This window comes from Cornus florida, unplaced genomic scaffold (genome assembly GCF_030987335.1).
Source record: "Cornus florida cultivar Cherokee Brave unplaced genomic scaffold, ASM3098733v1 CherokeeBrave_3.0.0_Hap2_Chr10, whole genome shotgun sequence".
NCBI lineage: Eukaryota > Viridiplantae > Streptophyta > Magnoliopsida > Cornales > Cornaceae > Cornus > Cornus florida.
This window is the reverse complement of record NW_026775580.1, coordinates 87,106,424-87,119,906: the sequence shown is the minus strand read 5'-3', so window position 1 is coordinate 87,119,906 and position 13,483 is coordinate 87,106,424. Positions and strand designations below refer to the sequence as shown.

Sequence of the window (13,483 nt, the reverse complement as noted above, 5' to 3'; positions counted from 1 at the left end):
ACCACCACCACCACCGTCACCTTTCACCACCTTCCGCCACCACCGCCTTTCACCACAGCCACCGCCTTTCACCATCGCTACCGCCACCATCGCCTCCACTATCACCACCATCACCTTTCATCGCCACCGTCTTCCACCACCACTGCCGCTACCACCTTTCACCACCGCCACCACCTTCCACCACTGCTTTCTGCCACCACCTTTCACCACCACCAGTACCGCCGTTGCCGCCACCACCGCCATCGCCTTCCACCACCTTCTACCACCACCGTCGCCACCGCTTTTTGCCACCGCCACCGCCTTCTACCACCATTACCGCCACCGCCTTTCAACACCACCACCATCGTTTTACACCACCGCCGCTACCGCCTCCACCACTACCGCCACCACCACCTTCTACCACCACTACCATCGTCTTCTACCTCTACCACCGCCACCGCCTTTCACCACCTTCTACTACCACCGCCATCACCATCGCCTTTCACCACCACCGCCGCCATCGCCTTCCACCACCTTCCATCACCACCACCACTACTGTCTTCCACCACCACCACCACCACCACAGTCACCTCCATTGGCTTCCACCACCGCTAGCTACACCACTATTTCCTTCCACCACCTCCTTCCACCACTGCTACCTTTCACCAACACTGCCGCCTAGCTTCCAACACCATTACCTACACCACTACCACTTTCCACCTCTACCACCGCCACTACCACCATTTATTTTTAAAATATTATAGAAGAATGTCATTTTGTTAATTTAATTTATTTTTTACTAACAGATATATTTTGGAGAATTTAATTTGAAATTTATTACATTTTAAATTTAAAATTGGTCCAACTAAACACTAGAATAGTTATTATCATTCCAATCCTACACATTTCATATTTACAACCAAACAATATAATGAGAATGGTCATTTCATTCCATTCTCATTCTCATTCTATTTCCATTTGCATTTCATTCCTACACTCCAAACACAACATTATAATTCAAAGGGGTTTCTCCCTCCTTCCTCCATTTCCAACCACTGTTGCATATCTCCTTAAATCCTTCAACCACGGTGTCTCTCTTAACCCTACAATCTTACCACCCCTCCCCCTTCTTCCAAAGCTTCAATTTTACTGGCCGGAGTATTCTTGAGCCTTTTGATTTCACTATTTCAATGAGTATATTCAGGTTTATTAAATTTGATTCTTCTTTCAATGAATATATTCAGGTTTATTAAATTTGATTCTTCTATCCTCGGTCTATCCTTTTATCTCCATGCTTCTCCATTAGCTGTTCATCCACTACTTTATATTTTTTTAATTTATTATTTGAGAAACCTATAAAAAAATGAAATATAAAGTCAATTATCATAGAAGAGTAGAAAGATTTGGCAAATCAAAGGACAAAGTTACTGGAATTTCAAATTGTGAATTTCATTTACAATTTATTCCATCATGATGTTACTAAATGCCATTCAAATCTAGCTTCGAATTACAAATTGCGTGAAATTCATATCAATGATGAGTACAGCAAGTTATTTTCTTTGATAAGATAATTGTAATGGTGTGTCTCCATTTTTATTCAGTTGTAATTGGTTTCGGAGGCCATGTGAAGAAGAATTAGTCAGTTGTAATTAGTTTTGGAGGCCATGATCGAGAAGAAGACATTTTAGGTAATAGGAAAGGAGAGAAACCGAGAGGGAGGGAAGGGGACTTTTCAGTCATTTAAATTTAATTAAAAATATGAGTGGAGCGCCAGAGTTTCTTTTTGGATAAAGAATATCACTTCCCTTTTATAATAATATTCTTTAATATATGAGAAAAAAAAAAATAATAAAAAATAAAAATAAAAAAAAAATAACAAAGCGCCATACTCTCATGTCTCAACACGGTTCATGGACCTCATGGTATAGTTACACGGTTACACCGCGTGTTTTTAAAGATACTTAAATACAAAATAATTAACTTATTTTATATGGTCAATTTTATTTTTTTATATGTTTAATTAATTAATTTTAAATGATAATCGTCTATTATCATATGCTATAAGAGGTTTGACACTCTTACGGTAAGAAAAATAAATATAAAAATAAAAAATAAAAAACACAAGCCCAAACAAATTTGATTAGTGAATTTTTTTTCTTTACGTGTAAAAAGTTATATATCATCCTTTTTAGGAAATAGAAACTCATCTAGAAAAATTTGAGATCCTAGTGAAAAAAAAAAAAAAAAAGAGATATAAGAAAACATATATAGAATATGAGGAAGAGAGAAAATTCATGGGCCACTTTACACAATTCATGCAAAATATACATAGATTATAAGATGTACAAAGAATGAAAGGGCGGGAGAAAATCCGTCTACACTCCCTCTGTCCCTGATCCCAATAAGTCACTGCATGGGATCAGTCACTGCATGAGTTGGTTAAAGTCTCCCTAACCAGGCCTTGACCAAACCATCATGAACAAGAAGTTATTAGTTATGACCAAACTATCATGATCAAGAAATAATCACGATATACAATAAAAACAAGCATCATACAAGACATAAATATTTATGTGGTTGGGCACAAGCTTTGACAACGTTCACGTGAAGATCCAGCGAAAAAATTTACTACTCAAAAATTCAATAGATTTCAAGTTTCAATCCTCAAATCTTAATTCTTGCTTTCACCCTCTTTTTTACAATTTTTAGTATTTTCTCTGGTCTTATTCCAAACCTTAAACACCTTTACATACCGATTATAAGAAAATACTAAATAACGCTCACAACCGGCAAGCAAACAAACTTATCAAAACACAAAGCTCACTTTTAACGATCCATCCGAAACAACAATTGGAACCACAAATCACAAACTTCTACTCTTATTATTCACACTTAAATCACAAGAGAGAGAATTAATGAAACAATCAATTCATAATAATATAAGTAAATTTATATATGAACTACAGTAGCGCAGAGTGATCGACACATTGGGCAGGATTTATTTTTTAGCATCCACCTCACCATGCAATTCCTATGGAATACGTGCGAACATGGTGTCGTCGTGACAATCGCTCCCTTTAAGAACCCATGTAGACATATGGGACACATATCTGCGGGTGGTCTACGATGGCCAATCAATCTGTTCGTCTTCACCGCAGCATTAATTTTTTTCAAAACTTCAGCTGGTTCATGAGTTGCAACTGGTAATTCAATGTTTAAAAAACGTCTTAACCTGCTTACAATTCCCAAATGGCGCCTCTTCCTTGCCTCCAAATAATAAGCTGCCTTCTTCTCCCCAACCATGTTTGAGCCATTATTATTATTATTATCATCATCATCATCCATCGAGTTCTTATCCTTAGCTTCTTCTTCAACTTTTAAATCCGTTGAATCACCATCATCCACTTTTTCATCAGCAAATCTGTTGACAAAAGCGGTTGCAACGATGACGATCTTGGACTTTCTTGAAGCAAACGAGTTTGGCATGGAGGTGAATTGGAAATTACAGACGACGTACAGAAAAATATCTCTTGATAGTCTAAGAGCATTAGTGTCTACCAAGAAAACTTGTTTGGACCGAATGGTATCGATCAATGATGGGAAGAAGTCTCGAGAGAACAACAGATGGAGAGAGAATTTGACAACATGTTCGTCTTTCTTAGGAGTACCATTACTAGTAGTACATAAACGGAGCATGAAGAATCCCACCTCCTCATTGCTGGAAAACTCTTCCTGCTTCCACTCGAACACATTAATTCTTGTACCATTAACTCTTTCAACCGCAGCCTTCATCTCTCTCCCGTACCCACCTTCCATACCTCTCGATCTCTAAACAGAAAACCTCTTTCCTCTAGTTGCAAAACTTATTAGTCTTTGTGTCTTTATATATATATATATATATATATATATACATACATATATATACATTGAAGTAGAGATACCGAAAAGAGTAATGCTAAGAGTAATTTTGTCAACTCGATCTAAAGCAGTGTCCAACAAGGATTAGTCTCTCTCCTTTTTAAGTCGCTTATAGAAATCCATGTAACTTTCCATTACGGAAATAGAATTTTTTTTAAGTTTGGTTAGAATGCAAAGGAAATTTCTAAAAAAAAATTACTCCAATATATTTTTGCGCTCACTTTTTATTTCAAGTCTCTATTTTAACTGTCAATTTCATTGTAATTTAATTATTTTTGGATAATACTTGGTCCTCCTTTTGGAGAATAAAGTTCATCCTCTCAGTTGACGTTGCTCAATACAATTTAAACACGTTTAAAATTTTAATTTTTTTTAAAATATTCATTACCCATGAATCCCAAAGATTTTTTTATTTTTTATTTTTTATTTTTTCCAAAAGAATACGATTGTTTTTGTACCCAAATTGAAAAATTACTAAATTTATTTGAAGAATATAGTGTATCAAGTGTTGAACAGGGAAGGAATAAGAGGAAAATTTGATATTAATCTATATTTGAATAGAGCTTTTATTGTATATATATATATATATATATATATATATATATATAGTTTTTGGTCTAGTTAAATCTATCTTTTACATCCCTTCCAAGTTCCCAACGCCTTCAATTGACAGGGCCAATGATTGGTTTTTTTTTTTTCCTCTTTCTCTAGTTGGTGGAAAATATAAAAATATATATATATATATATATTAAAAGTTTTTGAATGCTGGTTGGTGCAGTTTTGTGTCATTTATGAGCTTTTATTGGTTTATATATTGTTTTACGTATTGAATAAAAGTTGTGTTTTTTTTATTGATATAGATAAATTAAGATTTCAGATTGAGTTTGGGTATGAAGATTTGTGGGAGAAGGGAGTCATGTTAAAAGAGAGATTCTAAAAATCTTAAATAGGGAAAGGAAAAAAAAAAAAAAAAAAATTGGATTTGTGTTTAACTACTAAGAAGTTGAATAATAACCCTTATTAAAAAAAAATTAAAATTTAAACATGTGTCTAAATTGTATTGGCCCACATCAGTTAGGACCTAAGTATTGTCCATTATTTTTCTACTTTTTTTTCAAGACCAACAAATTCATCTGTGGGTTTCAAAAGTCCTTTAATAATAAAAATAAAAATAAAAGTCCTTCAAAAGTCCCTCTGAGTAGAAGAAAGTTTGTTTCTTGAATTGAGAAACATCAGACCAAACAAATCAAATTAGTACTAACAATCTAATACATTCCTTTGAAATTGTCTTACACAACCTAAAGTTAAAATACCCCTCCTTCACCTCCGCGATAGTTAATCCTTTCAACCGCAGCCATCATCTCTCTCTCAACCGAAAAAAAAACCAGAAACCTCTTCTGCCATGAATTATTTAGCTTATTGATTTCACAAGAAGTTTTCAAATCACTGAAAATATATATGAAATGGTTAATAGCCCACAAACAAGAAATTTCCCACCAAAATGAACATGCAAATTATGGAATTAGATGTTGCCAATGGTTCGCATTTGTATCAATTTTATCACAAACGGTATATAGAGAGACCTTTTTAGTACAGACCAAATCAAGATGAATCTGCAAATGGCATGCTAGTTTCAAATTCAAAAGGTTCTGAGATAATTTTCTAATCAATTCTCCTTTTTAGTCATGCAACCAGCCGACCAAATAATTTACCTTAATAAATCCAAATATCAGAATTTCAAATCCAAAGTAATCGGCATTTTTCAATCCAGTAAGATATTACATGAAATCACCAACAACTAATATATATATATATAATGTTCTCAAATGCAATGGACAACGAAACTACAATTTCCTTCAACTCTCAAGCAAAGGAACTGCCTCCATATTGAGGACTGCAGTTCTCCCTGTTCGAGCTTTCAAAGCTTTTGTTTTTTGCTAAACTTTTGCACCTTCCAGAAAGCCTCTTATAGTTCAATCCCAATTCTTGCAGGTTTAATTACATTACCAATTCCATTCTCTAACCACCTCGATCAAGCATGTCTACTAGAGTCATCCTTCGTGGAAACCTTGGTGGCAACCTCAAATACATTGCATCCTCAATCTCAATTGGCAGATGTGTGGCCACAATCACAATCCCTCCTTTCTTTCGGTGCTCTGCAATAATATACTCCAGCAGCTTAACCCCCTCAGTATCCAATGCCACTGAAGGCTCGTCTAGCAACCAAATTGGCCGATCAATTGCCAGCAACCTTGCAAGCTGCACCCTTTTCCGTTGGCCCATTGAGAGCATTCTTGCTTTATCTTTTGCCAATCTTCCAAGCCCCATAAGCTCTAGCGCAGGCAGAGACTTCCCTTGCTTGCCTTCAAGAACTTCAAACCACTGAACGTTGTCGAGGACTGTGAACTTCTCTTTGATTGCATCCTTGAGGGAGAGCCAGTTGAGCTGAAGCTTGTACTGGTGGAAAACCCCTGATTCAGTTATATCATGACCGTTCCAGAGGATCTCACCAGCTGAGGGTCGAGAGAATCCAGCTAACATGCGCAAGAAAGTGGATTTGCCCGAACCGTTGGTGCCCATCAGCACAAGAGCACCACCATCATGAATGGAGACATTTACGTGTCGTAGGATTTGTTGTGCATTTCTCATGCATGAGACCTGGTTAAGGAGGAGCCGAGGGAGTGGGGGTTTCCTGAGAGACATTGAGGTTTGGAAATGGAAATTTATGGTTAAGTATTTTGCGAAGAGGAAGGTTAAAATTAAAACTGGGTGGGGGAAAGGAGTGAGGGAAGGTAATGTCAGAATCCAAAAGCCGTAACTGTCCTTGTTTGATTTTATGCTTACAGTAGCTAATTGGCGTTTGCCACCAAGGAATTCCCTGTCAGAAATATGAATAAAATAAAATAAAGAAAAAAAAAAATCAAATAATCGTCTGATGGATTTGAAGTGAAAGATCGTATGAAATCAGCATCTTAATCAAGAAATGAATAATTCAAAATAAGTTCTAATTAAGAACATAGTGAGCCAAAAACAGGTCATCTGCCAGTCTAATAAAAATTTTATGTTTATGCTTTGGATGCACAAGAGAGTAGAAAAAGAAAAATTAGCAAAATGCAACGCCCAAGTCAGCGAACAATACTACTGAGTATGTCAAAAACCTGCAAAAATGCTCCATTCAAAGAGGTTCTGGAGACTGAAGTATCTGAGGTCCACTATTAAATATCAACCCCATAGATTATAGATGAGTAGGAAGTCAGTATTGCCGCCTTCACTTCATGCCGTTTATTTTCAGCTGAAAATTAAAGCAGCTGACAGTTTTCAATTCTCCGCCTTTTTTTTTTAGTCATTTACAGTTCAAGTATCTTGTTTTGGGCAAAAAATGTTAGAACCTTAATCCCCCATTATTTATACCATAGAACACTATCTAATGCGCTCTGTCAAGGCAACACTCTACTACTAAAAGCAACTCATTAGTAATTACAGTTTAAACTTAAGAGCAGAGAGCAATGCAAATTTCACGATGTATAATACCATAATACAAACTCTTACGTCACAAAATCATGCTCAAGTGGAAACAAAATGACAATAATTTAGTTAAATAGTAGAAATATGAAGTAGCAAGCTCTATGATACATAAAAAAGTAGTCATTGAATTTCTTTCAAATGCAGGCTTGCTAAAAAAACAGATTTATTCTTCCTAGTTTTTTAACAGTTGAATTACTATACATGCATGGTTAGGTTAGCTATGTAATTAGAGATAATTGTAACACATAGGCTACATCGCCTAGTTAATGAAACTAAAAGATTAGTGCTATTGCTAGTTAATGAAACTAAAAGAGTAGTGCTATTGCGAGCGTGCGCTCGCAATAGCACTCATGCGCACCCCAATTTCAGCCATAGGATAAGTTTTTCTAGAGATTCGGGGACAACTAAGGAAAATAGAAGCCTCATTTTCTCTCTCTACTCATCACGTTTTGTCTCTTTAACCCAACTCTCTCTCTCTCCTGTTAACTCTCATATCACTTTTCTCTCTCTTCTCTCTAAAATGGCTCCCAAGGCCGAGACAAAGACAGCTACGGAGAAGAAGCTGCTAAAGGAGGCGACGTCCTAATAGAAGAAGAAGAGAAGGTCAGAGAAGAGTGGAGGACCAGAGACCATGGGGATTTCTCGATGAGTTTCAGAACGGTCCAGTGAAGTGAAGGACCAAAGAGTTGGTCGGCGAGTTGGCAAGGCAGCAAAGGAAGGAACCAGTAAGAGGTGGGTCTGTTGTTACCGGTGGCGGAGAGCAACAGATGATGGAGAGGACGGCTTTGAACTGGGTGTGAAAAAATTGAAGAACGCTATCATTGATTCCTTCCAGATTTTCAATGTTTGAAGTTGTAACCACATTTACCTGTTTCTGTTCTAGTTTTATGAAGTTCAATATTTGTTTCAAACACTTTTAATATTACAGGCTATTCATTTATAAGAGCATTTTTGCCTGAGAAATTTAATCTTCTTCATGTTTTGTCTTTCAAACCTTTGATTAAAATTGAAACCAGTCTTTACATGTGATATTCATCCGAATTATTTAAATAAATTTATTTATTTATTTATCCATAGGTACAATCTTTAAATCAACCTTGGTTTCTCCATATATATATATAAGCGTGGAGGAGCTGATACTTCTTCTTCATAGTCCATCCCCCATTTTATTTATGTATAGACTTTTATTTTCTTTCAAATTTCTGTTTTCAAATTTTCTAAATGTTAAACACACTCAGTTGCAATTGCAAAATTTTAAAATAACAAAGTAACCATTAAAGCATGGTCGTGATCTCCTCTTCCATCCCTTTCCTCTCTCCATTCCTTCTCTCTGAGCAAACCATCAAAAGATTAGAGGGAGAGTATGAAAAAAATGAAATCTTTTAATTCATTTGTTAACTGATGTTCCAATCAGCTTCTCTCTGGGAAAGGATTTTCAGAGAGACCCGGTTTTGAGAGAGACAATGTGAGAGAGAGAGAGAGAGAAAAGTGATATGAGAGTTAACCAGGAGAGAGAGAGTTGGGTTAAAGAGACCAAACGTGATGAGAAGAGAGAGAAAATGAGGCTTCTATTTTCCTTAGTTGTCCCGAATCTCTAGAAAAAACTTATCCTGTGGCTGAAATTGGGGTGCGTGTGAGTGCTATTGCGAGCGCGCGCTCGCAATAGCACTACTCAAACTAAAATCACAACATAGCCCAGACTATCTCATGGTCAATAACTCACACTCATTTACTTCAGTTTGTCAATGAAATCACAAGATAGCTTGTAACAGTAATTCCGAAATCTGATTCACTATTGATTTCATCTCAAAAGCCATGAATTACTAGGTTTTTTTTTTCCCCCCTGATAAGATATTACCAGCTGGAATAACTACATTAACTGAGGCATTTTATCGAACAATTGTCATTCACCAAAGAGTTCAATGATAGAGGTGAGCAGGGCATACTAATACCATTACCATATGCAAATCTACACTTTGAACATGGCTGGCTCTGAGCATACATATACTACAATCACAAAATAAAGAACCTTCACTTCTAACATCTGGAACAGAAACCATCTTTGACACAGGTCAGACACAAACATCAAATACTTGGTACCCAAAACTGGGTTTCCATATTTGGGTCTTTTAAGGCAAAACAAAAAAGTCGAGAAAGATTAAATACCCAAAATTAAAGCAAGTTTAGTAAAGCAATTTACAGTTTAGATAGTCGACGCCACAAATGTAACCGTAGTCATTGCTGTCGCCGACTGCCTGTTCATGCCCCAATCGATGTTACGCCTTTCAAAGTATGATTTTAGTAATGATATTCACACTCAATTGTCCTCAGCTTACACAATTATACTTCACTTTTAGTTTTCAACCTGTGCTAGCAATCCACACACATGAGCAATCACAACTGTCGAATATGATACTGTTACCCCATCAAATCCACTCACACAAAAAGCACTATATGAGTGGATATATGGAAATCAAACCCCTTCCATGCCTAATTTACAGGATTTGAACATTTTTTATTAATTACTTTATTGCTTCTTTACACTTTCATGACTTTCACAACTATAAGATACACCTTCCTTAGAAATCCATTATAAGAGTTGAAAGACACTGATTTTTGTTAAATTTTAGGGCAAATTACTCTCACCTCTTGAGGTTAGGCCATATTTCAACTAGATGAAGATTTTGGTTTTAAATTTCACTTATATTTGAATTAATGGTTTAACATTTCACTTACACCCCAAATGTCAATTTTTGGTGGGGTCAAAGTACTTTTGAGGTGTTAAATGACTATGCTACCCTTTGACCACGTGTTGACTATTTTTGTGACCAAACTACCCTCAACATACACCAATGCCCCGGAGAGAGAAAGGAATATCCACGTCGGCAAAATACTTCACACATTAGCCATCTCTCTCCTCCAATCTCTCTCTCTCTGCACAGACCCATCCCGATGATACCAATCACCCTTTGTCACCATCAACGTCATGATCGGCACCATTTTCTTCACCTCTAGCCTAGCAATCCAGAGACAACAACCACAAACCCAAGAAGACCCACATCAACAACAACCACCCAGACTCGCTACCTCACCATCTGTTCTTCAACGTCTCAAGTCCATCGACTTCTTCATCTACAGATCCAAAGAACCCAACCCATCAACCAAACTCCAGCGGCAAGCTCTCATCTTTACCGGCGTCTCCTACGACCGTTCCAGCATCCAAACCCGGCTCTAATCTGGCCACAACACCTGTCCCGCCACCATGCAGATCCTCGACACCACCGACTTCGTCCCCAACCTCACCCTCCGCCATCTCATCCACCTATGATCCGATCAACCGCCAGAATCTGACCATTCCTCCAAATTACCTCCTCCAATCTCAAAGTAAGAAGTAGTTCAATCGATCAGAAAAATCAACAACCATGCTGATGATTGCTTGATTTCTCTTCGCAAAATTGTTGATTTCGCTTCGCAAAATTGTTGATTTCGCTAAGTCCTCCAACGGCTCAAGAGGGCGGCTCACCGGGCAGTAGCCCGTCAGCTCTTTGTCCACAGCCTGTAAGTTCATTATTGCCGGAAAATTCGCCCAAACTCACCGGCGTCTTCTAAGTTCATCATCATCGTCGGTGGTTTCTTCAGAGCTCTATGCCGCCGCCGCTTCCCTACCGCTGTTCAGATAGTGAGGGAGGGCTTTGATGCCGAACTGTGCGAAGGTGGTTTGAGACTTTGCGACTCAGTCCGAGTTGGACTCGGAAGTGACGGCGTTGAAGAGAGTGGTGAGAGTTATGAGGAGGAAGATGAGATGGATCAAGACGATTGTAGAGATGTGAGAGTGTAGAGAGAGAAAGTTTGGAGGAGAGAGAAAGTGGTGAGGAAATGGGTTTGCTGCTTTAGGGGTATGTGTGAGAGAATGATGATGAAATGGTTTTGCCGGTTAGGAGTGTGTATTTGTGAAAGACAAAGAGAGAGAGATGGGGATATGGGTGAAATCGTTGATGGTGGCGATGTGGGTGAAATCGTTGATTGAATTTTACCAAAATCTCAATCGGCGATGTGGGTGAAATCATTTCTTAGTCCCGACACATCAGCACCTTCTCCCCCCCCCCCCCCCCCCCCCCCAAAAAAAAAAAAATTATTATTATTAAAAAGAAAAATCTTTGATGATTAGTTTAGTCACGCAAAAGACCGGCCTGGGAAATCAGTGTTTGTGGCGACCCTACATATTTCTGACTGAAAAGCTTCATAATGTTGAGACTAAAATTAGAGAATGGAGGAAAACAACAGTACGTGTTCATACATACCAATGTGCAGCTCGAAATATGTTAGAAGAGGTTCAATTGAAAATGTTATCAGAACCTAATAATGAATGCTATTTATTAGGTTGTGAATGCTATTTAATACTTGTTCTATATTCTTCCATAATGCCCAGGGATATACTAACTCATCATTCAAAGTTCAACAAAATAAAGTCATTCCCTATCAGGTTAGATGTAAGAGCCTCAGCCAATGCGGCAAGGTACTCAATTCCTGGTCGACAAAACAAACAGAGATTTTCTAGCTGGACCATGTAATTTAGCTACTGTGGTAAAATATAGATCACTTCATATTTGATTCTTCAAGGACTTAAATCCATGATAATTTAGAAGTGGAATACTAATTTGTATAAATATAATACAAACCACACAGTGCACAATTTATTGTATAACTCCATAACAGCAAGAACAAAGTAGACACTTGAACCAAACAATCTTACAAGGAACTTTGAAGTCATACCTTTAAAATAAGCAAATATTCAACTCTGCAATGTACATATATCACAGAATTTGGATATATAGAAAGGAACCTGGAAAAGAAGAATTTGTGGATAGGTGACGAAGTGGATCTGCTAAGTAGAAGCTGGAGATGTTTGAAGATTTGATTTAATGGTGGAACTGAGAGGCAACATTGACTTTCTATTGCATTTTGAAGCCAATTTCAAAGCCCTAAATCAAAATAAAAATAAAAATCTTTCAAATCAGTCGAAGCCAATTTCACAGCCCTAAATCAAACTCAAAAAAATCTTTCAAATCAGTCGCAAGTGCAACCTACTATATATACATTGAGAATCAATAATCTATTATACAACCACAACATGAAATTCTTTCAATGACGTTCTTTGACTCACTGATTGTTCTCCGGAATTGATCGGCGAGTAATTTGAGAGAGGCAATGGAAGTGGATGAGGTGATTCAGACCGGCGATGCCGAGGAGAGAGAAGAGATTCAGTCGGGCGATGCCGAGGAGAGAGAAGAGATTCAGTCCGTTGAGAGAGCATGAATGAGAGCGATACCTGATATCCGTCTTTGATGCTGTGAACCGAGTGAGTGAGTTGGCTCGCAATAGTGTGAGTCACAAGGTTTGTACTGAGTGGGTGAGTGAGTGACCTGATAAGATACCCTCAATCTGAGATTAATGCACCGAGTAAAAGTGACTCCGGTAGTATTTGACTGGATGAGAGTCGTGAGGATATTTATTCCCTCACCACTAAAAAAAAATTTGAGACTGTAAAAAATTAAAGTTAATTAAAAAATTAAATCATCTGTGGCATAAATTGAAGCACCTGTCACAAATAATTTTTTTTTTCTGTCAATTTTTTTGTAATAGTTTCTTTATTCTGTCATAAGTATTCTTTTCTTGTGACAATTTTATTTTCTTCCGTGACAAATACCTTCTTTTCGTGACAATTTTTTTCTTCCGTCACAAATATTATATTTTTCGTGACAATTTTTTTCTTTTGTCAGAAATATCGTTTTTTTGTGATTGGGTCAAAAAAATCTGTCTCATATTTGTTGTAGTGACAATTTGAAAGGAATTTAGATTCATTTATGGTAATTGATTTTTTGATTTGATGGGTCAGTTCTCAAATTTCAAGAAACAAACTTTGCACAAGGAACTAGCTATATGTGAAGTCTTCATCTATTTAGACGTCGGAGCATGGCTTGGTGACCCTTTGCGCTGCGGTTGTATCCACGCCTTCTGGGGTTTTGGCTACGATTTGTTGTTCTATTCTTGTGGGTATTCA

At 37.2% G+C, this 13,483-nt stretch overlaps 1 protein-coding gene across 3 annotated transcripts; it reads right to left on the bottom strand.

The window, feature by feature from the left end:
- Nucleotides 1–5,604: 5,604 nt before the first annotated feature.
- Nucleotides 5,605–12,880, bottom strand: LOC132279766 (ABC transporter I family member 1). Of its 3 annotated transcripts, XM_059781806.1 has the most exons (3): nt 12,587–12,880; nt 12,196–12,404; nt 5,605–6,775 (listed from the first exon to the last, which is right to left on the bottom strand). In XM_059781806.1, exon 3 carries the CDS (start codon nt 6,598–6,600, stop codon nt 5,917–5,919), a length of 684 nt encoding a protein of 227 aa, XP_059637789.1. In that variant the 5' UTR covers nt 6,601–6,775; nt 12,196–12,404; nt 12,587–12,880; the 3' UTR covers nt 5,605–5,916. The 3 variants fall into 3 exon arrangements, with proteins under 3 accessions (XP_059637789.1, XP_059637790.1, XP_059637791.1); XM_059781807.1 differs by lacking the exon at nt 12,196–12,404 and having other exon boundaries at nt 12,587–12,803; XM_059781808.1 differs by lacking the exon at nt 12,587–12,880 and having other exon boundaries at nt 12,266–12,396.
- Nucleotides 12,881–13,483: the final 603 nt, after the last annotated feature.